The sequence below is a fragment of the Lissotriton vulgaris genome, chromosome 1_1 (assembly GCF_964263255.1).
Source record: "Lissotriton vulgaris chromosome 1_1, aLisVul1.2, whole genome shotgun sequence".
Lineage (NCBI taxonomy): Eukaryota > Metazoa > Chordata > Amphibia > Caudata > Salamandridae > Lissotriton > Lissotriton vulgaris.
The window spans coordinates 1,672,862,270-1,672,889,390 of NC_141685.1; the positions used below are offsets into that span (position 1 = coordinate 1,672,862,270).

A 27,121-nucleotide genomic window follows, 5' to 3' on the forward strand; every position below is an offset into this window, starting at 1 on the left:
AAGTCCTGCCCCTGAGGACACAAGGTCGTCACTGGACCAATTGGATCTGCAGATATGTGGTCCTAACCCAAAGTTCATACACCTTTATCAAGCTTGCAAACAAGGGTGCTATGAGTCTATGTACCTTCTGCGCATAAAAATGGTACATTGTTGTGTGTTTTTCCTCTCAGAGGGGCACCTGTTCCGGGACACTGCCATAAAATGCCCATAGGTTCTGTATTCTCTGACTACTGAGGTGCACTATGTCTTTGAGCATGCTCATCCAGCCTTCAGCGGAAACCATCACATGGTATTTTATAAGTGATAAGATGCCAATGGAAACTACGATGAATGGAGTATTAATAAGGTAAGACAGACTGAGATACAGCTGTAGTGCTGAAGGTGTTATATGAGGAACGTAAGGTGTAACGTCTAAGGTTGACCACGCAGCATATAGGGCCAGATAACATAGGGGAACAGGTATACATGAACACTGGATAACATAAATGAGGAGTACAACACACCTCCTTCTGCAGCTTCCTTTCTTCCCCAGTTAAAATAGGTAAAGCCCATGACTGCTCAAAGGAGAAGTTGGTATTTATATGAAATTTCTATTGCACGAATGTCGCCAAAAGGCAGCGGAGCGCTGTACATGGCCAAAGACAAGCATAAAGTCAATGAATAAAAGAAGAGGAACCGGAGTTGTGAATGGTTAATGCCCTTGTGATGTAGTGTTCTTTAAAGAGGTGAGTCTTCAATACTTTCCTAAATGGAAGCCGCCTTGGGCAATCCTGAGGGATACAGGAATGTTGTTCCAGATCCTGGGTGCATAGATGTAAAAGGCGTGGTGCCTTGTTTTTTCATTTTTTACACTTCTTAGTCTGCAGCCTGATAGTGTCCTGGTTGTGGATGTGCTACGATCCACTAGAGAAAGTGAGTTCGATAAGTTGCAATGCGGGTCATGACATATTTGTAAGTGATGCTGCTAGTTTTGAAGATGGTGCCGTCTGGCAAGGGGAGTTAATGGAGTTCCATCAGGATGGGGGTGATGTGATTTATATTTCTTCAGGCCCTGCGTGAGACGTGTTGCAGCATGTAGGATGCACCTAATGGGTAGAGTCGAGAGGGCATGAAGAAGGGCATTCCCTCCATGCAGATGTGAGAATACTAGGGCTTGAATGTGAGAATGCTAGTTCCGAAGTCATTTTCTGGAAGAAATGATTTGACTTTCTTTAGAAGATAGACCTGGTACCAGGCCGTCCTTGTGTTTTTAATTTCTTTCAGCAGTGAGTTTCTTGAGATTGAGAATGGTGTCCAAGGTGAATCTAATTGACTTGGCATTCAGTGCAAGTTGGGGTTTGAAACTGCCATGGTTCAGGTCACTGAGCCAGGTTTGTACTGTATCTTGTTTATTGTTCTTGGAAAATTACAGGAATTCTATCATGGGTGGGTTGGGCTCAGGTAGGCACTAAACATCTGGGTCTGAGTTATGTGCAACCAGTGTTTGAGGCGTTGAATGTCTCAAGCAGGGAGACTTTCAAGTAGCGTTGTGTATTATCGGCATATTGATGAACCATGATGCTTTTGTCTGTGAGTATAGAGCAGTAGACCCACTGCAGAACAATCTCAGTTTGGGTCTTTCTTCACTCAACTAGACCTTGTCCTTCCCCACCAAACCCCTGACTGAGCTGTTAAAGAGAAATCTGTACAGCTGTTCTCTACATGTGAGATGGCACTAGATTTTCCAAAATATCGATCCAAGGACAACAAAAGACTCAAGTCCTTGCATACAATCAAAATATGCATACATTATTATTGCTGTGATGTGGGTATAGAAGCGAAAAACATTGCACAGACTGGCGATGAAAGAAGCAACCACGCTCATGAGGGACCCTTCTATTTGTTTTCTATTTTTACCTTCTGTCTGCAAGGCTCTGCCTCTACTGCTGGTTACGTTACTGTTCCCCACTCATCTGTGGGAGGTGAGCTGCTCTGCAGCTAAGAATACGAGTTTCTTGACTTCTTTTTTTGTTTGTTAGTTTATTGGTTTCAAAGTACAGGAATACAAACTGTATTAAGAAAATTAAACCATAACTGAAGGGAACACGGGTAAACACTTGCAAAAATTAGAACTGGTGGGATCAAATTACCCTATAGTGTAGGTCTTATGTGAGTGCATGGATGGAATGAACAATAAAAGTGGGGCATAAAGACATACGTATAAGATAGTGAGTGGTCTGAACTTTTGTTTGTGTGTCTGAGGATGGTACTCTTCAATTTTGTATCCAGAATCTTTAGGGTTGCATAAAGCAGAATCCTTCATGGACTGAGCTTCTTTGTATTATTATCAGTGTTGGGTTGGCGACAACGTAGTATCAGTGTACCACTTCAGTAATTGCCCTATCTATAGTTGTATATATGTGTTTTCTTTAAAAGTTATGCCAAATTGACTGGTGATGTCTGAAACAGTGCTCATGGGGGTTAAGTTGATACATTTATGGTGAAGATGCACATTTCTAATTACCGAGTCTAGGTTTATGTTTAGTAGTCATGTTGAGCTTTAGGTCCTTGTTAACAATATGAAATATGGTTGTCTGATTATTCACTTTGCTTGCTATTTTCATACGGGTGAATAGCAGCTGCTTCTAATGAAACTCTTGAAGGAGTTTGTAAGAACATCCTTATTGGATGATTATATTGCCCCATAGTTTAGTCTAAATGCTGTATTACTGTTCTGAGGAGCTAAATCCTTCTTTAGTTTTAGACTCCTATAGTTTCTTATTAATGTCTGCCAAGGCCTGCATTCGATCACCATTCTAATTAATCAATTCGTTTATTTATTTATTCATTTAAATCTGCATCTTTTTTGTTTATGGGATTGTACGATTTGGAGGCACAGCCCATACCCCTTATCCAACTCAGATTCTCAGAGCACAAGACCCAGTCAAAGTCGGTGATCCACAGATAAATGTTTGGTCGAAAGACCTGGACTCAGATCCACTGAGCTAAAATAGAATAGTATTGTATGGGGACAAGGGGGCCTAAGGAGACAGGAGGAGCATCCTCTTATCCAAGGAAGGATTGAGCCAGTCACCTATAGTCTTTCACAGTTTCTTCAAAATGAATCCAAATAAGAACATTCATTATCTGGAGATCTCTCATCCATATTTAGAATGAAAGAAGATTCGCATGGACAGATACTGAACGTGTCTACCCTTTCTGCAACTAAATTAAAGAGTTATTCTAATCTTTCTTCCCTTGATAAATCCAAACAGTGATTCCATCTTGAGATCATGCAGCACATCATCCCATCCTGGTTTCCTCCAAAGGGTATGAGCTCCCTCTGTCTTGGCTTCCTGTAGGCTCAGTTAAAGAATTGACCTACACAATGGTCTTTCTGTTTGAGCCGCTAAGGAGTTCCTGTGCCTGCGAAATGCTGCAGCTTGAATGACGCGCTGTGGACCTTCACTTCTTTCACTGCATGAGCCACCCTTCCTGCTTAGCGTGTTTCATCGTGGCACCTGTCATGCATTCTAACCCCCAGGGTGGCGGCTGCCAAGCTAGCCTGTAGCTATTTTTTGTGTTGAGGTTAAACCTGTTCTGCTGATTTGTACTTTTGTCTTGAAGAAGTGACTCTTTGAGCATGAGCATTTACTTTTCTAAATATAGATCACACGCAGCTTTGGAAAGTATCTAGTTGCATCAGACCTTTTGAAAGCATCTAATAAAACACAAAATAGATGTGAATTCGTATTTCTTGCTTGTTGCTTGTTACTTGCTGCTTGCCAGTTCCCCAACCCTCGTTCCTAAATTTTCGTTCATGTAGCATAATAGTGGAAAATCACTAACTCGCACAAGATCCTTGTAACAAAAAGGGCAAGGACCGCACACAAGAAAGCACAGCCACATATACTGAATGATGTCATTATCAGGATAAGCAGGCTGTGGTGCCTTAAAGATTAGGGGAGTAGCAGTCACTTCCTCGAGAAGCCAATCAGTATAGCAAATATTGGGTTCCGGCGACCAATAGAAATAAGTAGTTTAAAATGGATTGTTTTTACAGGGTCGGAATTGTCTCTTGAAATGATTACCTATTGCAAACAATTGAAGTAATCACCTTGAAAGAGTAAATGCATCCAAGTATGGCTTCTGGGCTATTGCAAGTGGAAGCTCTAGATGCAAGTATTTAGGGTAACCAACCGTCTGGAGCTAAAGCCAGCATCTCGTGCCTTAAACTCATAAGTCAATAACAGGGTGCACCTCAAGCACCCTGGAATGGAAGAAAGTTCCTATCATTAACCAAATAATCTTGGCCTTGGCAAGCCTTGTCCCTGAAGGCTATAGCACCTCTTTGAGAGAGGAAGAGGTGAGACAAAATCTCCAGTGTATTCTGGCTCATTCTTTGTTGGCTACGGAATACTACAATTGCTATGACTTTTTATCCTCCATCATCCACTGTAAGACTTCATTTTTTGTAATGTTTGAGTAGTTATGTCATTTTTACCATAATAATATTGCTTTATTTGTTCTAAGATATGCCACTGCTCCGATGCCCCTCCTTGCATAATCCCTGTAAGCCAATTTGGAAAGTAAGTGTTGGATGATATTATGAGCATTTAATTGCAGGTCCTGATCCAGTCTTTTTCTGATGCATCTGACCACATTTTGTTTGTCACCACATTTAAATTGACTTGGGCAGTACAGTTACAGATAAAATCTTGCTTGTTCTGGACACCTTATGAAACGTAGTGTCTGTGGTATACGGGAAATAAGTTCTTATCATTAGTACACATCGTTTGTTCAGGTGCTTGTAGTAATATATGCCCTAATGAATCACAGCACGCAGGAATAAAGGTAAGGGACTTTATTCTTCAAAGGAGAAAGTAGATCAGCTTCTTCTCATAAGCCTGGGCCAAACCTTCTGCCCTGGAATCTGGAACACAGACCGTATTCCAGATTCCAGGTGAGGTCAGCAAGACACCATACATCCCCCTTCGTTAACACATCAACAACAACAGAATGAAACAAAATAACAAGAAATAAACAAGTGAAGATGTAAAAGGAAAACCATGTGATGCATTCATGAATTACATATCAATAATAATAAAATACAAAGAAACTTCACTTGTCCAAATGTTAATCCTTACACCAGACAGGACGAGGACGATGACGTTGTCTTTGCACATGGTACCTATCTAGATTGTCAGCTTTGTGGGAAACTGATTTCCTCCAATTTGTTTCACTGCATGAAAGCTTGGAAGACAACACAACAGAAGAATCAGTAGTTTTTTCAGTAGGCTACAACCACTGAGGAACTTTCACCACCTTGGACAAACTCCAAACATTCCAGTCAGATAATTTTACAACCTGACAACCAACTCTGACCACTTTCAAAGGAAGGGAAACCAAGACTCCCCAGATTTAACAATTCTACCTTTCTTCACTCGTACCCATTCATTGATCTTCACAGGAGAAATAACATCTCTATTGTGACAGTCTTGAACAGACCCAGAATTGTCTTTTTACCACACAACAAATCCCTCATCCAGCCTGACTCATGTTGCACATACTCTTCCTTCCCCTCCGTTTTTCAAATGGAGAAAGATCACCCATACTTCTAGGAGTATTTCTGTAACTCCAAAGAATTTCTTTGATGGCTTGATTACAATTTATTCCATTAGAAATGGCCAGTTGTAACCCATCCTTGAACACCTTGATCCCCATTTCCACAATTTCATTGCTCTGGGGATAATACACAGATGAACGTTTGTGAACAATGCCATGACCATCAAGGAAATTGTTAATCTCGGTGGATGTTGACTGCACACTATTGTCGGTAGGAAGAGATCCAGGAAACCCTTCTCTTTCAAATACATCATTTAAAAATGTAATCATAACTTTCGAGGTAATGTTGGGAACTAGTCTAATATCAGGCCACTGAGATAGTTGATCAGTAAGAACTATGGCATAGGCAGGATTATGTCCCAGACACATCACATCAGCAATGTCAAGGGAAACACACTGCCACACACGGGATGGTCTACAGATGGGAAGACTTTCATAAGAAACAGTTTTTTGCGATTTATCACTAATGGAACATTCAATGCAACACCTGACCTTGCGTTCAATACACTTTCATACTAGTCATACCGGGGTGCCCTTAATGCGCCATATCTAAAATTGTTTTGTTGTAAATCAAAAGGCACAAGTTGCAAACCTCTCATTAACACATCATTCTTTAAAGGTAACTCGTGAGCTACATGAAGGAAGGGAAGAAGATTTTCTGAAATGTCAGCCTTCCAAGGCCATGAAGAATTGATGTAACCAATAACCTCTTTAAGAACCACATCTTTGTCAGATGCTAATCTCCATTCATTCTTTTGGATACAACCGTTGGATACTTCACATATTGAAATCGCTTTTTCTAAATCCTCATCCTCTTCAACAACATTGTCGTCAGTCACTGGTAGTCTTGATACACTCAGCAACAATGCTTTTTACCCCTGGTATATACTCAGCTTTGAAATGGAAATCTTGTAACTTGTATTGCCATCTGACAATTCTTGAAGTGGCTCTACCACAACCTTTTGTTGTAAATAAATCTACAAGAGGACGGTGGTCAGTCCTTACCTTAAAAACCGTGCCATAAACATATTTTCGAAAAATACTCAATGCCCCACCAACACAAGAGTTTCCTTTTCTAGAGTAGAGTATTTGCATTAAGCACCTTTTAATGGTCTGGATGCAAAGGCAATTGTAACTAAAGGACCATTTTGATTTTGCATCAGAACAGCACCTAATCCAACATTGCTGGCATCAGAGACAATCACAGAGTAGTAAGCAGTATTAAAGGTGGCTAAAGCAGATGAAATGTAATTTTTCAATTGTTTGAATTCACTAGCACAATTGTCATCCCACAAAAATGACTTGTTCTTCTTCATTAGGGTTCTCATATGTACAGTTTTGTCAGAAAACACAGGAATAAACTTAGCATAATAAATACTCTGCAAGACCTAAAAAAGATCTAAGCTGGTCCTTATTTTGAAGTTCTGGTGCCTGTTCAATGGCTCTGATAAGATTTTGTTTAGGAGAAATGCCATGTTTGTTAATGGAATGACCCAAGTAATCAACAGATGTAACACCGAACCTACATTTGTCCTTCGTTAAAATCAGACCATTGTCCTGTAATATGCACTAGACTTTGTGAAGAATATCGGTATGTTCTTGTAAATCACAAGTAAAAACCATAATGCCGCATATTCTTTTCTTTCTTGGTTGAAATGAGTTTTAGACTTGGATTTGCTAGATGTATCCTCATCAGGATTACATTTTTTGATTAAATTAACCTCAGAGACCTTCTGTTCAGCAAGTTCTTTAAATCCAAATTTCATATCCTCAAAGCGATGAGCTATGTCAACAGCTTTGTTTAATGTTAAGTCTTCAGCAGCTAACAACTTTTCTTGAAGCTTGATGTCAGCAACTTTGTGCACTAGTTGGTCATGCACCATCTGGTCATGAAACGTAGAATAAATCCATTTGGATGCCAAATTTCTCAAGTCATTGACAAAAATGTCTATAGATTCATTAACTAGTTGGCCTCTGCTTAGAAATTTGTGATGTGCAACAACCTTGTTGACGTTTTTTTACCTATTGTTTGTCTAATTGTTTAATAGCCTCCTCATATACATCAATATTGTCATCTGATGAAGTACGATTCGAAATAATTGGTGATAAATTACTTAAAATGCGCCTGCCTTTTGTGCCTAGGCAATGTTTCAATATAGCATGTTTCCTCTTGTCCGTATAATTACCACCACCAGTGGCTTCAATGTATGCCTCTAAACCTTCTTTCCATTGTTTCCACTCTAGAATGGGTTCACCAGGAGAAGGTAAAAATGGTGCAGGTGCATTAAAACCTTCCATAAAAATAAGTTATGTAGAATACCAAAAAAAGAGAAAAGTTAATATATGAATATAATACTACTAATAAGTGGAAACAATATAATATGTGATGATGAACACAATGATAACATATGAGAGGCTAAAGTGTGAATGCTTCCATTAATTTAGTACTACTATTGCAACTTTTCTAAAAAGAAAAATACAATTAGCACAGCATTAGAGGAAACTGTTTAACTGATTACCAATATAGGTGTGCGTTTTTACCAAGATGTCAAGATAATGACACGCTTGCTAAGATTTATTAACTTGGCGCAGTAAATAATATGGGCATGCGTGTCGCTGAGATATCCAAATAGCAACACGCTTGCTTAAAATTAAGGGAATTGATTCTGGGGGCGTATTGCCGAAATGCAAAAAACATGTTGGACCACAATAAGGTAGAATCAGTGGTCTTGCTGCAGCGTTCTAGTCTTTTTTGAGATGAGCGCACATGCACATTCGATGACTCAAACTCTTCCGCCTGTAGCCAGAATTCTAGGACGTGCGCTCGTGATGACACATGCAGGTTTCAAGAGGAGCACGATATATAACAGTGCACAATTTCAAAACTCCAATGAACAAAGTGAAAATAATTATATTAGTTCTCAACGCAACCTCGGAATTTGATGAAACTTTCAGCAGCTATATGCCGGTTCGTCCATCGGAGCAAACACCCACCAGTTGATGTTGATTAACTGTGCCGCCCAATAGTAGAGCCTGATGTCGGGGACGGCAAGCCCCCCTTCGTACGTCCTCCGCTGAAGCTTCCTCAGTCCGATTCTCGGGCACCCCCTCCCCATAGAAGTGTGCGTTGCTCTGATTCGATCGCCCGGAAGATCTTCTCTGGAACTGAGAAGGGAACGTTTTGTAGAATATAGAGAAATCGCAAAAGGGCCATCATTTTAAAAAGGACGGCGCGTCCCATCAAGGAGACCGGGAGAGTTCTCCAATGCCAGACATCTCCTCTTAGCCTCTCTAGTTGAGCGTATACATTCAGTTGCATGACCTCCTCTTCCGATTTCGTGGTCCAAATTCCTAAGTAGCGAAAGGTCTCTTTCCAGACCAGCCTCCTGCATGCAGCGGATAAGTTTTGGCGGAGGCCCTACCAACAAATGACCTAGGGACTTGTCCCAGTTAATGCGATATCCTGAGTATGTGCCAAATGTGAGTAGGATATGTATGATTCTGATTTTATATTTTTAAATTTAAACCATGTACGTGCTCTTCGCCATTGAGCATTGCTGAATGGCCAGCTGTGCAAGACGCAAAGCGAGTTTTGATGGAACAGACCGGATTGTATCAATGAGAAAATGAGCACATCTTGTAACAGCTGAGCTTCATGATGTCAGTGGCAACTGCTGTACTTGTGTTTGGATATGTACTTTCATTATTGATCTCTACATATCTAATTATAACAGAATGAGGACTAACCGAATGGATCTTTTTTTGAAATGCCTGGGATTATCTAGATCACATGTTAGAGGTGTCATATGTCGCAAGCAATTGTGGACACACCGGTCTGCTTTGACTGTTAAATATAATAAACTTGACATATTTGAATCTGCTGTTCATATGATGGACCAGAAGGTTTATTCATTAAAGTTTATGCAGAATGTTTAATTTGTACTCGCATAATATTTACAGGTATCATTTGTGGAGGTTTCATTCAAATGTTGTTGCTATTGGATGCACGATTCCATAGGATCTCTTTTGTGTAAACATATTAGGTGCATTATTCAAAGCTCATTTAGGTACAATTTCACCTTTGCCATGTGCTTCTGCTGCAGGTACTACGTGATCATGGTTACCATGTTTTTCGCTGTCAGCGTGGTGAATAATTATGCATTGAATCTCAACATATCCATGCCTCTTCATATGATATTTAGATCTGTAAGTACCGGTCTATTACAACTTACTGTCAATGTAATGATGCAAATCTCCACTTTCATACATACTATTTCATATCCTATTCAGTTCTCTCTCTCACTCACTCCCTCCCTCCCTCCCTCCCTCGCCCCCCTCCCTCCCTCCCCCCCTCCCTCCCTCCCCCCTCTCTCTCCCTCTCCCTCCCCTCTCTCTCTCTCTCCCTCCCTCCCCCCTCTCTCTCTCTCTCTCTCTCTCTCTCCCCCCCTCTCTCCCTCTCTTTGTGTTCCTATGTGGGAAGTATTCCCTTGTCATGCAGGCTGGCCACAGAGGTTCAGTTACTTGCTTGTCGCAAGCATACCATATGAAAATCACTATAGATCTATCATCTGTTCGAAGTACAGACATGCACAATAATTCCTTGTACAAAACAATCAACCTTATGACACACCTACATTAACACAACAATCTTCTACTTTAGAAGCTCACAACACGAGGAAGGTCACAAAAAAATGAAAGAAAGCACACATACAGGATTGCAAAATGCCTTTGCTACAACAGAGAAACCTTGTTAACCTGAGGCTTGGTCCTCTCTCAATCCTAGTTAAATGAAAGACTAGTCACACTCAGTCAAGCAGTAGACTACCCAAACTCCATAATTCAGTATATCCAATAACAGAATACCCAGCAGAAGAGATTGCAGCTCCAGTGCAGTACACAGTTCCGTCACATGGACCATGACCAGGCAAATCCCCATGTTTTAATTTCTTAGCAAGTTAGTCATCCACTCAGGGCTCCATTCACAATTAACCTATTGGAAACTTTAGACGTCCATCCTCTAGGCTGCACCATGGCCCAAACATTGCGACTAATACTGACACACAGTCCATTCAAGAACAGTTCTTTCCCTTCCGGTAGTTGGATGAAAATGTAACCCACAAAGTGCTGCAGGAACCAGTATGCACTGGCACACTTCACAGCAGAAATACTGTACATCCCACATTTCACACTCGGATCTGGACTGGGGAACCAACAGTAGTCCTGGCAAAAATTCTCAAACGAGCCCTGCTCTCTGTTGCTTCTCGTGCTGTTGGGCTTGTTTTTCTATTCATCCATTCTCTCTTTCTCCTGTCACTCTACTGCCTAATCCCTCTCTCGAAGGCTATTCCTTTATTTTGGGGTACATAGGGATGGAATAAAATCCTCAATGAGTATGAAAAATAATATAAACTAATGCAGAGTATGTAAAAGGTTATGACTTATCCGCTCCTCTGACCATTGGTATTATACAATAATATGAGGTTCTTTTTCTTCATTACGATGAGGACCATATTAAACTAGGATAGTTCATTGTGAAGGTCGCTAGCATAAAAATATCAGTTGATCCAGGTTCTTGGCATATAAACTCTGTAGTTGTTAACTGATTATTGCGGGTTACTTGCCAAGAATAGGAACTCTCAGTAGACCTAGTAGGAAGAACATAAGTACATTACACCTGCCAAATGTTTTGAAAGGGACAGTTTTTGGACATAATGACCTTTCACTTCGCCAATAAATGAACAAACTGTGTTAGTTTTGCTTACATCTATGTAATAGTTTTTGCCCCACACATGTGTGGCTACAGGGGGGGTGTCCCTCCTCAGGTGTGACTACTAGTTTTGAACCCAATCCCATTAGAGTAAGTAAGTTGCACATTCAGTGCTACTCCAGCTCCAGACCAGCCCCAGGACCACGCTACGCGGCACCCTCATCTACAGACCACCGGGCCCTTGCACCCAGTCCGCATCCACCATCGCCGAGCTCGCCGCACCCCACGCAATCACCTCCACGGACGACATCCTCCTCGGGGACCTGAATTTCCACCTCGACAACCGCAACTACCCTCACTACATCACCCTCCTCGACAGCCTTGCCAACCTCGGACTGAAGCAGCTGGTCAACACACCCAAGCACAGAGCTGGACACATTCTGGACCCTATCCTCGCAGGAGGAACAAACATCCGCTTCAGCCACACCACCCAACCACACTGGACAGACTGCCACTGCGTCCATTTCACCTTCAACACCACCAGCGCACCCAAGAACGCCCTGCGACCGCCTCATAGAAATTGGAGCAACGTCACAGAGGAACTCCTAAACACCACCCTTTGTAAAGTCCTGCCCCCCACCCCCCAGCTCCACAACCACACTAACTCTGCAGCCACAGACCTCCACCGCTGGAGCGCTCGCTGCGCAGACATACTCTCACCCTTCCAGCACCCCGCCAAGCAACGCCCGCTGAAGGCCGCCTGGTTCACCACATAACTTCAGGAAGCCAGGCGATCGTGCAGACGCCTAGAGAAAACCTGGCGAAACCAGAAAACCACGGAAGCACGGAACAACCACCACAGAAGCGCCATGAAAGAATACCACACCAAACGGGCCTTCATTAAGGACAAAATCCAGGCCAACAAACCAACGCCAAGAAACTGTTCAGCATCATACAGCAGCTCACAAAGCCACCCAGCGGAGCCACGGACATCCCACCATCCCAACAACTCTACAACAAGCTCAGCACATACTTCCATCTTAAAATCAAGGACCTCTACGAAAACTTCAGCCAACCGACGCAGGAACATCACCCCCCAACCCCCCGTCACGGCCGATCAGCCAATGATCTCGACCTGGAAGCCCTCTACCGTCCACACATCACCGCGACCATGCTTAAACCCCACAGGGCCGCCGACGGACCATCAATGCCTCCTTCACATCCGGCATCTTCCCAGACTACTGGAAGTGGGCAGAGGTTAAACCTCTCCTCAAGAAGCCCACGGCGCATCTCTCTCCTCCCTTTCGCAGCCAAAGTCACAGAGAGCCTCATGAACTCTCAGCTGCCCACCTTCATAGAAGAGAACTCCATTCTAGATACCTCTTAGTCTAGATTCCGCAGCAACCACAGCACCAAGACTGCTCTCCTTGCCGCCACAGACGACATCCGCCTGCTACTTGACCAAGGACACACCCCGGCCCTCATTCCTCTAGACCTCTCAAGAGCCTTCAACACAGTCTCCCATCGCACCCTTGCAGCAGACTACACGATGCTGGGATATGAGGAGCCGCCCTTGACTGGATCCGATCCTTTTTGTCCGGCAGAACCCAGAGGATCAGACTCCCTCCCTTCCTCTTTGAACCCACCGACATCAACTGCGGAGTGCCCCAGGGCTCATCACTAAGCCCCATGCTCTACAAAATCTACATGGCCCCCCTCGCCGCCATAGTCAGGGAGCATGGGCACGGCATTGTATCCTGCGCAGATGATACCCAGCTCATCCTCTCACTCACAAAGAATCCCAAAGACACCAGAGTCTGCTTCCAGGAGGGAATGAAGAACGTGGCAACCCGGATTAATGACAGCTGCCTTAAGCTCAACTCAGAGAAAACCGAGGTCCTCATCCTCCGACCCTGCAACTCCGCCTGGGACAACACCTGGCGGCCCTCTGCCCTTGGGAAAACACCCACTCCTACAGACCACGCACGCAACCTCTGCATCATCCTCGACTCTTCCCTCTTCTTGAACCGCCAGGTCAACGCTGTCGCTTCCACTAGCTTCAACTGCCTGCACATCCTCCGCAAGACCTTCAAATGGATCCCTCCTGACTACAGAAAGACAGTCACCCATGCGCTCATTACAAGCAGACTGGACTACGGCAACGCCCTATACGCATGAATCAACAAATCTCCCCAACACAGACTCCAGACCGTACAAAATGCCGCCGCCAGACTAGTCCTCGGGACTCCACGCCAAGAACGCATGACCCAACACCTACGAGACCTCCACTGGCTCCCTGTCGAGAAGAAAGTCACCTTCAAACTCCTCACTCACGCCTACAAATCCCTCAAAAACATCAGTCCCAAATACCTCAACGAGAGACTATCCTTCCACATACCAAAGAGGAACCTCTGCTCCTCCGTCCTCGCCCTGGCAGAGGTCTCCCGCATCTGCAGAAGTAGAACAGATGGGAGAGCCTTCTCCTACATCGCAGCCAAGACCTGGAACGAGTTCCCCGTGAACATCAGATGCTCTCCAAACCTGCACACCTTCAGGAAGGACCTCAAGACCTGGCTCTTCAACTGATCCGGAGCCCCCCCTCCCCCACAGCGCCTTGAGACCCACACAGGTGAGTAGAGCGCTATTTAAACCCCCTGTTTGATTGATTACATGTTCACAATTTTGCTGTCCACATGTATTCTGTGTGCAGTGCTTTCACATATGTATCAGTTAATAATGCATTGACAGGAATATAATTTAATTCATATATTTTTATATGGAAGATGAGTGAAGCATATGAAGTAACTAATCATTAACGAATAGATCAATTATTGAGGAAGTACAATTGAGAACCTGTTTGCTTGTTTATAAGTGAATTTCAGTTGGACGGGCAGGTAAGACAAACTCTTACACGCATGTACGAGCACATTTCTAAAGACAAAAAGATATATAGAGTAGAGGTACCTTTGATTGCCCTGATGAAGGCCCTAGACACTCTTATAAGGGTTTTTATCAAGAACAAAACCAGTTCCCGAAAGAGATCTGATGTTCGAGGCATAGTTTCGCGACAACATCCTTTGATTTTGTAATTTAGCCCTGTGTAGTCCAAAAGAAAGGAATAACATGGTTTACAATAAGGTTGCTTTACATAATATTACATAATATTCTGGACCCTTTATATGACCAGAAGAATATTTATTCTGATCTCCCTCCTAACAAGGATAAAACCACTGTGATGGTATCATTTGAATATGATGGGAAGGACTGGCCAATTATGAAGCATGCCACAAAAGAGTGGGTGAGGCCTTTCCATCGAAATCCTTTTTGCTTCCTGTTCTTTTCTTTAGATATGAATTTTATATTCCGAGAAGCATGCAGGAATAGTGTCCTTGCAGTAGGTTTCACACTCGACAGTAGCCAATACCGCCTGGCACATACCTCCTATAATAACGTCAATAATACAACACTATAGATATTACTATGTGTGACTTAATTTGGTGTTTCACATCCCGGTTACGTCCCGGTTAGCCATCTACACATGTGAAAGATATATTTTTTCCTAAATAAGCTGCCACTTGCCTATACGTTTACATCTCATTTCTCACATTAACGAGTGAATCACCCTACATAGTTTTTGACTTCCTTTATGACAAAAGAAGCTGCCACCCCAATACCTTCTGTTCATTTAGCCCCTGGTCCTTGCTGTAATCTCTAAACTGACACGTGATCTCCTAAAGTTACTCCACCATCATAGGGAATTTACAATGTTAAAGCCTTGATAACGCTAGATACACCTGTTCCAAATGCAGCAACAACCACATTCTTCACCTTCTGCCTATGTTGAGGTTAGCTTGGCCTATTATGTCAGTTCTGCCCTAAGAGCATAACCATGCTCAGGAAGGCTATTTTCGGGTTATTTGTATGAAGAACAACCCCAGTCGGTGATGGGATCTTCATAACCATGGAGGACTTTTTCCAGCTACTACTGGTCTCCTGATAAAAGCTGATAGACCTCTGAACTGTGAAAAATCTTGTAAAAAAAGTCAAGATGCTAAACCAGCAAAGGATTCGCTTCACAGCTAAATAAAAAGAAATGCTATCATTCAAGGGCGTGAAAGCCCCCCGGCATCCTATTGTATTAGGTTTTGCCTTATCCCTGATATGGGGTGGATGTATTCCCTTGTGTTGATATTTCCAGCCTCCGGTTTTCTGTGAATTAGAGTACTTTATGATTCTATGGCTTTAACTAGCTTTTAGAATGCGCATCTGTTTGATATATACCTGTGTACGTCTCGAAGAATGCTTCATTATTTGATACATTTTTCATCTAGAAAGTAGTCTTTGCACATAAAATCTACAACACCAGATGTGCAATCGTTTTATTTGTCTCAGTATAGTAGTAGAAAACGTGTTCTTTTTTTTACACTGCTTGCTGCCGGACTTTATCATTTTGTACGGATTCAATGCAATGGAAGTCATTTCACTGACCATTGTGACTTACAGGCTGAGTTGGCTCTGCCACAAGTGAAACCTGTGATTAGAAGATTATATAGCTTTCTTATCTGAACCACTCTTAGAGGGCCATGGGGCAGGCAGGATCTACCGGGTCCAACCATGGGTTTTGAGGCACTTACTCCTGATGTGCCGAGGTCCTACCTACTATGGGTCTTGAGCAACTGGGCCAAGTTCTTCTTCAGCAATTGACTCTCAGTGGGATCCCACTTTTATTTCACTAGCTACTTAGCCACATTATCAACCTTACAGTAGCACCAATCATTTTGATCTTTTTAATCTGACATGAGTCCACAGAATAAAGACCTATCTGCCACCCCCTAGTGAGTTTTACCTCACTATGATCACACCACACCAATCACCCCACTTAGGCCTCTTCACTTATACTGAGCACAACACGGTATGCTGCTGCCACCTCAGTGCTAATCCTATCTGTTGGGCAAGCCTGTTTCATGGCACACACACATATGATCTGCATACGCCCATGACAACATAAAAAGCTGCACCAGACATCTTTGCAGTTGGGGCAGTCCGAGTTGGGGTACTCGTCCGTCACCATGTGAGGGACTTTTTTATTCCAACAGTTCTCCATCAGGCACACAGCCTTCTGGGGTCTCTTAGGTACCTCTTAGGGAATTTAATGTCAGTTTTTCAACTTATATATTGTTTTCCACTTATCTGCGTTTCTATTTGCTGGTAATTTATTCCTGTTAAAGCATGTTTGGTTTTGGCGCCTCTTCAGTAGCCAAGGGGTACTTTCCTTTATAAATGGGTGTGTCCCTTACTACACCTTGAAATGCGCACTTCTGTGCCAACCAGCTGTGGCATTCAACTACTGTAAAGTACTTCATTTGTAAGGGTGTCTTCTATATCTGAATCTAAAGCGCACATCTGTCTTTATCTTTCACAGGGGTCTTTAATAGCAAGCATGGTTCTAGGGATCATCATTTTGCAGAAAAGGTAAGACGCTCCTTTCGTTTGAGGTCAGAGCTGGAATATTTAATTTCGAATTGTTTTCATACGATTGTAATGGATTTAACGCAGAAGAAGGGGTTTTAATTAAATTAGAAAAGGTAGAACGTATGCTCCATTCTTAAAACAATGGTCGTTTTGCTGTAAAATGTTTAGGGTGGACTGTTCAATATATATTATGGCAACTCAAATAAATAAAAAAGATGTTGGTTACATTTCATAGAAAATGGCATTGTTGGTTTAGTAATAAAATATAGTATCTTTGCAAAATGTCACTTATTCGTTTAATGCAAAGTCTAGCTTGTAAAGTTAACACAACACATGTATACATTTCATACAGATAGAGGCAGGTAGATTTAATGCCAGATGTGGGACGTGTATTTAAACCTGCAATAAAAATTTTAATTTAAAACCTTTCAATAAACATTGGGGAATCTTGGTACCTTATGCCCCGACTTCCGTGTGACCACCAGCCGCAGTTGTGCTAAACTTTGTGGAGTACCTTGAGCTAGCTTGGTCAGGAAATTCTTGAAATGTGATTATTGTATTAATGCCTTGTGTACGGATTCACCAGCTATCCCGCTAACTGAACACAGCAAATGTACTAACCCCCACACTTTGCCCACTCTCCAACTTCCCATCCTTGTATTCCTTATCATAAATAAGCCAATGTACACTTTTGTCTTGTGGTGGTCATTTGTTGGCCGCAGTTTTATTAGGAATACACGTATATATATATATTGCATACCTTTGTGTCTCATGCCATAAATCATTATTGGTGAACATCCATCTTTGTGTCATGCCTCGTTTGCATCTCATTATACATTGTGTTTGCGTAAATCATATGTACATTGCACAATAGCAGATTAGACTGACTGTTCGTTGTATAGGTTATTTGCAGGCTGTATTGTCTCGTGGCCCTACTGGTTCGTTGCTTCGTTTGGTTGGGTTTGCCCTCTCTTTGCATGGGGGGTGTAGCTTCTGTCCCGGAGTTAGGCCACAACTCGCTACCTTGTGCCCTTCCATCCGGCGGGGCCTGGGCAGCGAGTGCCGTCTCAGTTTGCTACCCCCTCGCCCTTAGGCCAACTCACCCAGCCGTGAGGCATCCCAAGGTGGGTGGTCCTATTCCGGCACACCTCACTCCGGTGTGCCTCCGAATCAATCACTAACCCCATAGTTTCTCACCAACGCCTTGCCTGCTCCTTCGCACTGCAACATAGCTGTTCCTTAGGTGTGGGTGGGTGGGACAAAAAACTTCTTTGCCAATGCTGCTCCCCCGCTCCAAAAGATAGCTTACCTGGGGGAGCAGCGCTTATATCCCCCCAGCGCTTTCCAGCCTTTTATCTGGCCTTCCACCATTGGGGGGTTTGTATCACGCTCGGGCCCCCATTGGTTGAGGGGGCTGGCGCATCTCCGGCGGCCGCAGCGGGGTTGGGGGTGCGGGAGCTTTCCTGCTCCTTGGTGCAAAAAAACGGTTCCTTCTGGAGCTCGACGTTGGATATGACACCGGCCCTCTGCTATAATGTGATGACTTGTCATTATTCACTTATTCATCATCAGTGATTCGCTGTTCGTGTTAACTAGGTAAGACCTATTAGTGAATGCTAATGACTCAAGGGGAGCCTCTGTTTTGGATTGGGACAGTGGTCGCCATTTTATGATGGGCTCTGACTGTGGTGAAACTATTTTGAATCGATACAGAGTGACTGTTGGAGGCAAGCTGCTGACAGAAGCAGTGTGTGAGAGAATCTTTCAGGAGGATCTGAAAGGGTTAATTTCCTGGACTTCCCTTAGGAGACAATGGGGGGAAAAAACATGCAGGTACACACCAAATTGAGTCGATGACTAGGGGTGGAGCTTGGGGGCAGCCCTACAGACGGTGCTAAGAGGTGTGGCCAAGAGCGCACATTTATATGCAGGCACGGCTAATCTCGGTGGAACGGAGGAGTTTTCCTTACTTAAAATTCCCCCAAAAGCCCCAGAGATGAAAAATAAAATGGTAGTTCATTACAATTTTATTTTTCATCCCCCGTTCCAAGCCGAGTGTCAGGACAGGGGCGAGCCACTGCTGAATGACAGCAGCAGGGAGGAGAGTGTGCTGTCTAATTTACTGTTTAATGTGTGCATGTCTTGCAACTTCCAGCCACACATGCGCACTTTGAAGCTCTCAGCCCAGCTGTCTCATAACAGCTAGGTTGAGCATAAGTGCAGGCCTCCAGTGCGCTGTGGAGCACCGAGTGAGACTGCTCCCACCAATTAAGGCATTGCTCACATACTGCATGTAAGAAGCGCCAGGATTGGGCAAGGGAGTTTCAACACCCAGTTCTAGTTCCTGCAAAGAAGAGGTCCGGAGTGACGACATCAAGTGAGATATGTTTGATTATTTTTTTTTAATCATATTTTGCACGTGTCCCCCCCCCCCCCCCCCCCCCAATAGATGCCAGACACCACTGTTTAAATGGATCAAGATTTTTTCGGTGTACAGATGTGCATAATAATTCAGAAGCATTTCTGGTATCTCTGGAGTTTCCATTTTTGTCCTTATATGTACTAAAAGGTACATTGAATATTATCTTTAACATTTTACATGTATCCACATTGCCTCTGTGCAAGACTCTAAGACAGACCTTTTGAATTTCTACATTATGCACATTAATGGATAGCGTGGTCACTTTAAGAAAGACGCCTTGAAAAATAAACACAATGATCTTAATCTATTTAAAAACCTCTTCATCTCTTTAACATCATTATAATAAAACTGTAGTACCTAGTGCCCAAAAACTTCAAACCCCCAAACACTTTGTCTCTATGCAGGACACTCCCCCCCCCCACATAGCCTTAATATTTAGCCAGTGGCATTGTTCCTCTTTTTGCATTAAGATGAAACGTAAATACATTCTTACAAAACCGCATGAAAAAATATGCCAAAAGATGTCTTTTCATAGAAGTTGTAGAATCTAGAAAAGAGACTCTATCTAATTTTAGCCTAATTACTAGGGCACACTAAACAACAAACTAGACACTTTAAGGGATGCATGATTCAAACTCCTATTAAAAAGATTACAGATTGAAATCCATGCCCAACCTTCAATCCAGCAGGTGCCAGAGCACCTAAACCAACTTGTAGCTGTCAACGATCTGCCTACTTAGGACATTGTGTTTAATCTTAACCCAACTTTTAAAGCTGAATGCCAAAGAATGTTGGGCATGGTTCATTTTGTTATTGACATGTTTGGTGATCCTCAGGAACAGCACCGCCCAGAATCCCTCTTTCCAACCGCACTGTCTCTGGTAAACTATCTTAACCCAGGTGAATATAGTAGCGATACAGAAGTGGGGGGTGGGTGGTTGAAACGGTGGGCATGGCAAGAAATTACACCTGAAAGAAGTGTTGTTAAAGCAATAAATGGTACACTGAATGAGATACGAATTAAACACATCAAGCGTAATTCGCATTGCATCATAACTCGAGCATCAGGTAACATAGTGGTAACAAATTGCTATATGAATTTATTGTTAAAGTGAGCACAGAACATTCAAATTGCTGTATGCTCAAAGTATTGTCACTATACAGGATTGTCAGCTTTTGTGAAGCCAGGGTTTAACATAAATATACACAAATGATTGTGTTCTCACGTGTAACACTCAGCAACAAAACAAAGTGGCTGCTACCAACACAGCACCGTAACCACTGACGTAAGAGCGTAAAGGAAATGAACACCCGCCAAAGGTTAGCTGACATTTATGTTATGACTCAACCCCCGTAACTCTGAATTCCAAAATAAAGTCCTAAAAACAGAATATTCGCGTGTTGTAGTCCCCTCCCTTGAACAAGGAATACTGAGAGAGCATGGACTATTCGTGTCCAAGCAAGCATTATATAATAGTCACAAATGCAAACCGATGCCACCCGTATATGTCCCGCAGTGCTGAAATCTCTGCGAATGCGGAAGTGCTCTGGAGCTGAGACCCAACACCTACTGCGAACCCTGGAGCTCCTTCAGGGTGCCAGCTCCGGCAGACCACGAGTGCGCATGAGAAACGCCTGGCTGCAAACAACTCAAAAGGCCACATAAACCGCATTGGTGATCAAAAGGAAACTACAGTATCCAGCGCACTCTCTCATAGACTTGCGTCCACCCAGACTCAGACTTCTCAAACACCGCAGGAAAGAAAACCATAAATAGCAGGCATCAGTCCCATGATTCTTTAGTCCCTTAAGCTTTGTTGACCAATGGGAACAAAGGTTCAATTCTTCCCCTACTACACATGTCTTGCTATCCAGGGAACACATGGTGGCCATCCTGGAATGGAGTGCACTCTGATATTCTCTTCCAGCTCTGCCGCCATTCTCAACCCACATCCAAATGTTGTTTACTACATAAGGGGTTATATGACAGATCCCTCTGTTTCACGTCAGATACTGACTGTGGTATGGACGCTGACACAGCAACCCATGACAATACTCCCCCTCTTAAGTCCATACCGTGTGAATGGGCATTGTGGCAAGGTCATAAAGCGGTGAATTAGTCAGGGCGCTCGGATTGTATGGGCTGGTTCCCAGGAGCAATTATCCAGTCCATAACCCTCACAAGAACGCAATTACTGTATATGTCCTTTCTTTTTTCACATGTCTTTAATTGCCTATACCCAATATTGAGGAACTACATTAATGAAAAGAGGAGGAGGATGTAGTCTCACTTTGTCACATGCGACTTTAAGTAAGGAAATATGAAAGACAGGATGAACCTTCATCGAGGACAGAAGCTGTAGCCAAAAGCTAACAGGATTGATTTGTTGAGTGATCTTGAAGGGTCTTATCAATTTAGGATGGACCCTATGCTGTACCTTAAATTTCAAGTTTCACTTTAACCAAACCAGATCACCCTGTGTGTAAGTGGGTCCTGGTTTCCTTTTTCCAGCATCAAACGTTTTGTACTGCACCTTAGCATGAAAGACATGTTTCTGGGTTTGTTAGCAATTTGAATTAACCCCTGAATATGCTTTGTAATATATGGGACAGTGTCTTCTTTAGGTGGCAACAATAATGGTAAGTAGTGGGGGTGGTAACCATAGTTAGCATAAAAGGGTGAAAAACAGGTCAATGAACGAGACATAATATTGGATGCAAATTCTGCTCGCCAAAGCCTGTCTTTCCGCGACCTTGGGGTGTCCCGGATGTACCAGCGGAAATATTGGTTCATGCATTGATTAAGATGCTCAGTTTGTCTTTCATTTGATGGAAACTAGTAGATAAACACGTCTGAATATTGAGGTGGTTGCACCAAGCCATCCAAAAATGGGACGTAAACTGAGTTTCTCGATCGGATGCAATTGTCAGAGAAAGACCATGCAACTGAACAACATGTTCCAACAATATTTGAGCAACCTGAGGAGCTGAAGGAATTCCCTGGCACACAACCAAATGAGCCATCTTTGATAAATGGTCAACTACTACCATGATGGTATCATATCTATTATGAGCATGTACCCCAAAATGAAGTCGACCAATATATTTTCCCACATTCCCTTGGGTGTGCTTAATTGAAGAAGTAGCCCTTTCGGTCGGGAGTGATCTGACTTGACTTGGGCACATGTATCACATTTGTCCATATACTGCGTAACATCAAGTGAGCGCTTAGGCCACCAAAAAAGTTGTCTGACTATTTATTGACTCTACCTGGATGGCCTGCCAGAGGGCAGTCATGACACCATTTAATTGCCTGGATTCTCAAGGAAAGGGCTGGAACAAATATTTGGGCCTTATAGAATGGTAGTCATTCCTGGATCTTTCTGCAAAGATCTTGGGAGACTCACTTGGCCGAGTCAAGGAAGGAAACCGCCTTTTGTACCTCATCAAGGAAAGTTGGAATAATTGTGGAACCTAGCACATTTTGTGAAAGAATTTGGGGGGCACTATCTTAACTTGGTGGATTTCTGCTCCTTTGGAACATCTAGACAAGGAGTCTGCATTCTTGGTGTCTGATTCAGGCCGATATATCACTACAAAGTCAAATTCAGAGAATGTTAAAGACTTGCAAATCAAACAACGGTAGTAGTGGATGCAAGGGTCGCACATAAATGATTGAACATGTAAAGAATGGGCTATCAAGTACACAAAGTGATCTAGACAAATCAAGAAGCAAAGAGATGTGTAATGGTGCCAATCACGGTAAGAAGCACCCCACTACCTTAGGTGCAAAAAACACAGGTACCCACAGAAGTGACCTGTGCAATAGTATACAACAAGATATACCCCGGAACTCCAAATATTTGAATTACAAATATGTGACCTTATCGAGTCAGAACTAATGGAACAGAAGTCTACTTAACCACAGGAAAACACCAGAGATTTGTTCATACAAATATTCCTAAATTTATTCCATACAAAAATTCCAATTCAGCTAAAAACATATCAATAACAATATTTGACAGGACTGAGTACACAACAAATTCAGACAAATGATAGAGTAATAGCATTCCTTGAATAGTAGTAACATGAATCAGTCCTTGTAGCAGAACAAAAGAACAGCTAACACGTGTTTCATCACAATCGTGACTCTAGAAAAGTGATTGTGCTATTAGATGATAGTAGTTCGCCAATAAAAATGTTCATGCTGTAAGTATATCACTTCAAATTCCCAGTAACGTCTGAAGGTTAGAATTTCACAATCAGAGTTCCAAAGGACTTAAATTGAATCTCAGATAGTGCATTCAGTAGGGTCTTTGAGCTGGAATTTGCATCTCATGCCCATGGAAATCCAATATCTGGCGGGTAATACCCGTAGTACAAATTCATAGGCAATTCCTGACAGTCTTATAAGGCCATATCTGGAAAAGGGGAGACAAGAAAGATATGTGCCTCTGACCCCAATCTATTGTTTGATTGTGTATGGTCAATCAGGGCATTCTCAGAATTAATTTGAACTGGGGTGCATTGATGACATCAGAATGGATCTGCCCCTGATGGTGCATTCCTGCACTGTGGCAATGTAATATAACCAGAGCAGTTTGTCAAGTTATGGGGACGGACATCAATAATATACCATCATCAGCCCAAAACATTTCAGGATGTACCTTCAAACAAGTGGGTTCTTGAATCTGAACCAAAGTTTGGCCATCAATAAAGTTTTCTGTGGCACCAGATTCTACCATTGCTTCCCCAGCAATGATTACCTGTTCAAACATTTCGATGTGTGCCTTTAACCCCTTGACTGTGGCGGCTATTCCGCCGCAGTGCTAAGGGGGCGGGGCGGAAGCGCGTCGGCCGCATGCTGGTGAAGGAACCTCTCCGTCACCAGCCTCGGTTGAGCTGTGCTCATGACGGAGCGGTTCCGTCATGGCCCGCCCCGCTCAATAGAACGCTCAGCGCAGGCACGGAATTCGCGCTGCGCAGGTGTTCCGAGCGGTCCATGACGGAACCGCTCTGTCATCAGCACAGCGCACCCGCAGCTGATGACTGAGCGGTTCCGTCATCAGCGTCCAAGGGGTTAAAGTTAAATGAGGAACAGTACTCTGCAAGCTATTGGCCAAATTTTGCTCAGGAAAGCCGACACCTGACTCCCACCTTGGGACCTTTTAGTTTTCCGAGCCTTTTGTCTTGAAAACGTTTGGGCATGTGGGACATTCTTATATGAAGTGTCCTTTTTTTCTCAATATAAGCTTACCCCATTCTTCCTACAGGACCCCCATTCTTCTTTGGATAAAGGACCTCGAATCCCTCCTACTTTCATGGGTTCTTGGGCATGCAAACTAGGGGTGGTCGTAATTTGTAAAAAGTTCTGGATTCAATATTCTTCTTCTCACCCACGCTCTGCTGTCTTGATATTCTAATCATAGAGTTAAATTATTCGATTCTGTACATGAAGCAGGTTGAGGACCTGTCTGGGCGAGTACATCTTTTAATTCATCTTTCAACCCTTCAATAGTAGAGGGCTGCCCTTTTCTCTTCCGGACAGTTTGACTCTGCCACTAAACGATTGAATTGAGTAAGATATGCAACAAGATCTTTATTGCCCTTCCTTAATTCCAATAGTTCCCTGTCAGCAAAGCTAGTAATGGTTCAACTATCAAATACTCTTAAATTCTTATTGGAATCTAGACCAATTATAAAGCAAGGTACAATCCTCATTTGTCCAAGGGGGTAGCCCAAGCTGCTGCTTCACCCCCTAAATATGAAAATCAAAAAGCAAGTACGGGACTGGGCATCGGGGAATGAGTGAGGACGGACCACCATAAAATGTAGCTGAACTTGAGTAAGTAAAATCTGCACTTCAACTGGATCTCCTGTCAATCTCTCTGATGGAGCCAATGGGATAGGAATAGGAATATTCACTGATACTGCAGGTGAAGAGCCTGCACCTGGACCTCCCCCAGTTCTGTCTTCAATGAAATGAAATGAAATACAAGCATTTGTAAAGCGCACAGCAACCTCCGGAAAGGTGTACCGGCGCTGGGGGCCGTCTCGAAGATTAACTGGTGCTGGGCTAACCTGCCGCCGGAGCAGGGGATCGAACAGTGAACCCTGTGGTCTGGAGTCAGGCACCTTGGCCACTGCACCACACCTCTTCCTTCAATGGACCTTGTAGTGTGTTGAGCTTCAAATTGTGTTTGTAACTGTGGTGGTTAGAGCTGTGCTGTCGGCCTGTAAAGCTGAAATCTCGCCCTTTAAAATAGCCAACAAAGTACATAAATCTTCTAAAGTGGTTATTCTGTGGTATTGTCCGAGAGGATCACTTATTTTGTGGGCCTGCTATTCTGACACATTTGGTGATTTCATGTACACCTACGTCCAGAATCACACTTTCCTGTCTTTGACCTGTTGGCAAATGTGTCCGCAACTCTGCAGGCAGCGGAGAGTTGCTAGCAAGGGTCCCACTTTAGATTTTCTTGATATTTTTCTTTCCTTCATATGCATAGCAAAATAGAAGTCAGCTTACCATGGTACGACACTTAAGAAAATAGCTTGTGCCAGTCCTATGTGAATTAACATTTTTGGAGCTGTTCAACTATGATGAACCCTCTTGTCTCATTGATACCGAGCAGAATCGCCAGCCCTGCTCCTACCTGCAGGAGCCGCAACTGGATTGCACAGCTTTCCTCAAAGCTCCTTTGCTGCTGTAAAGTCGGATTCCCTCTTCCTGAAGGTGGACAAGCTACTGACATATCCAGCCAGGATCGAGGCAAATGCCCATCCCCAGGTTCTCTTGCACCCTCCAACACAAACTGAACTGAGCTTTGGTGTTGCATCTGTCTGCCACCCACACACTTTCCTCAAGGGCAAAGAATACAAACAAAATAGTTACTTTGTTGTAAAGCAGGAGAGCAAAAGATATAGATAGCTATCTAGTAGGTGAATTGATGTGAAACCAGAAAATCTACTATGAATCCTGGCTTCCCCATTTGACCAAATGATGTGATTCAAGGCAGATACTTTATTTCACAGACACAGAGTCTGTTTTTTCTTCAGTATCACATATGTAATGTAATGTAAAATCACACTTATATAGCGCTGCTACCGCTCCAAGGAGCATCTTGGCGCTCAACACCCAACCCCGCTGGAAAAGGTTGATGGACAGAAGGCAACTTCAAACGCATTACAGGCTTTACACTAATGCCCTGCAGGCGGCATCGGAGAGTGATAAGATCCATGTCTTCAAAGATTTCCTAAATTCACTCTCCTTAACTGTACGCCGAAGTTGAGCTGGCACATATGACAGTATGTTCAAATTCCCCCGTTCAAGATGTGTGCTGAAGCAGGTTCAGGATCTGTGTTGTACTAACACCTCTTATGTTTGATTGAACATACTATAATGTTGCTTCATTAATGAAAAGAAAGTAGCCCATATATTATGTGCACTGACTTGCTTCTATGTTCACTAGTGACATTGTCGTCATGGTGGTCACAAACATTTCTAACTTCACTATCATTTTTATTAAACTCTCAATGCTGTGATATAAGCTTTTGTTCCACAGTGATATGGTTTCCCATGTTAAAGAATCCACTTTTATTTCAAGGTTTTTAATGCTGGTCTCTCGTGCAGGGGCTATTAAAGCCAAGCCAGGCTCTTGTCTCCGCTCTTGTCTCGACTTTGACTAGAATTTCCCTGGTAAATTGAAAATGGTTGTAGGTGATTCAAAATCTAATAGTCACTTGTCCTCCAATTTTACCTGGTTTGCCCCAAGGAGATATGCCCTTCACTCCAGAAAGAGTCCAACTAAGAACGGCTTTCGCCACATTCCACACAAGCAAGAAATTCTCTCTCTGCAACTGATAAAGCTTTGAAATACCCTCGCTTTTCCAGGTTCCACTTCTCATAGTCAACA

The 27,121-nt window shown here is 43.0% G+C and overlaps 1 protein-coding gene across 1 annotated transcript in view; it reads left to right on the forward strand.

Annotated features, from left to right (window-relative positions):
• Positions 1 to 27,121, forward strand: part of SLC35B4 (solute carrier family 35 member B4) — a 106,570-nt gene that overhangs the window by 51,337 nt on the left and 28,112 nt on the right. The window contains exons 3-4 of the mRNA XM_086918918.1: positions 9,708 to 9,810; positions 16,734 to 16,783. Of these exons, the coding sequence (XP_086775044.1) occupies positions 9,708 to 9,810; positions 16,734 to 16,783 (153 nt within the window). The remainder of the gene's footprint in view (positions 1 to 9,707; positions 9,811 to 16,733; positions 16,784 to 27,121) is intronic.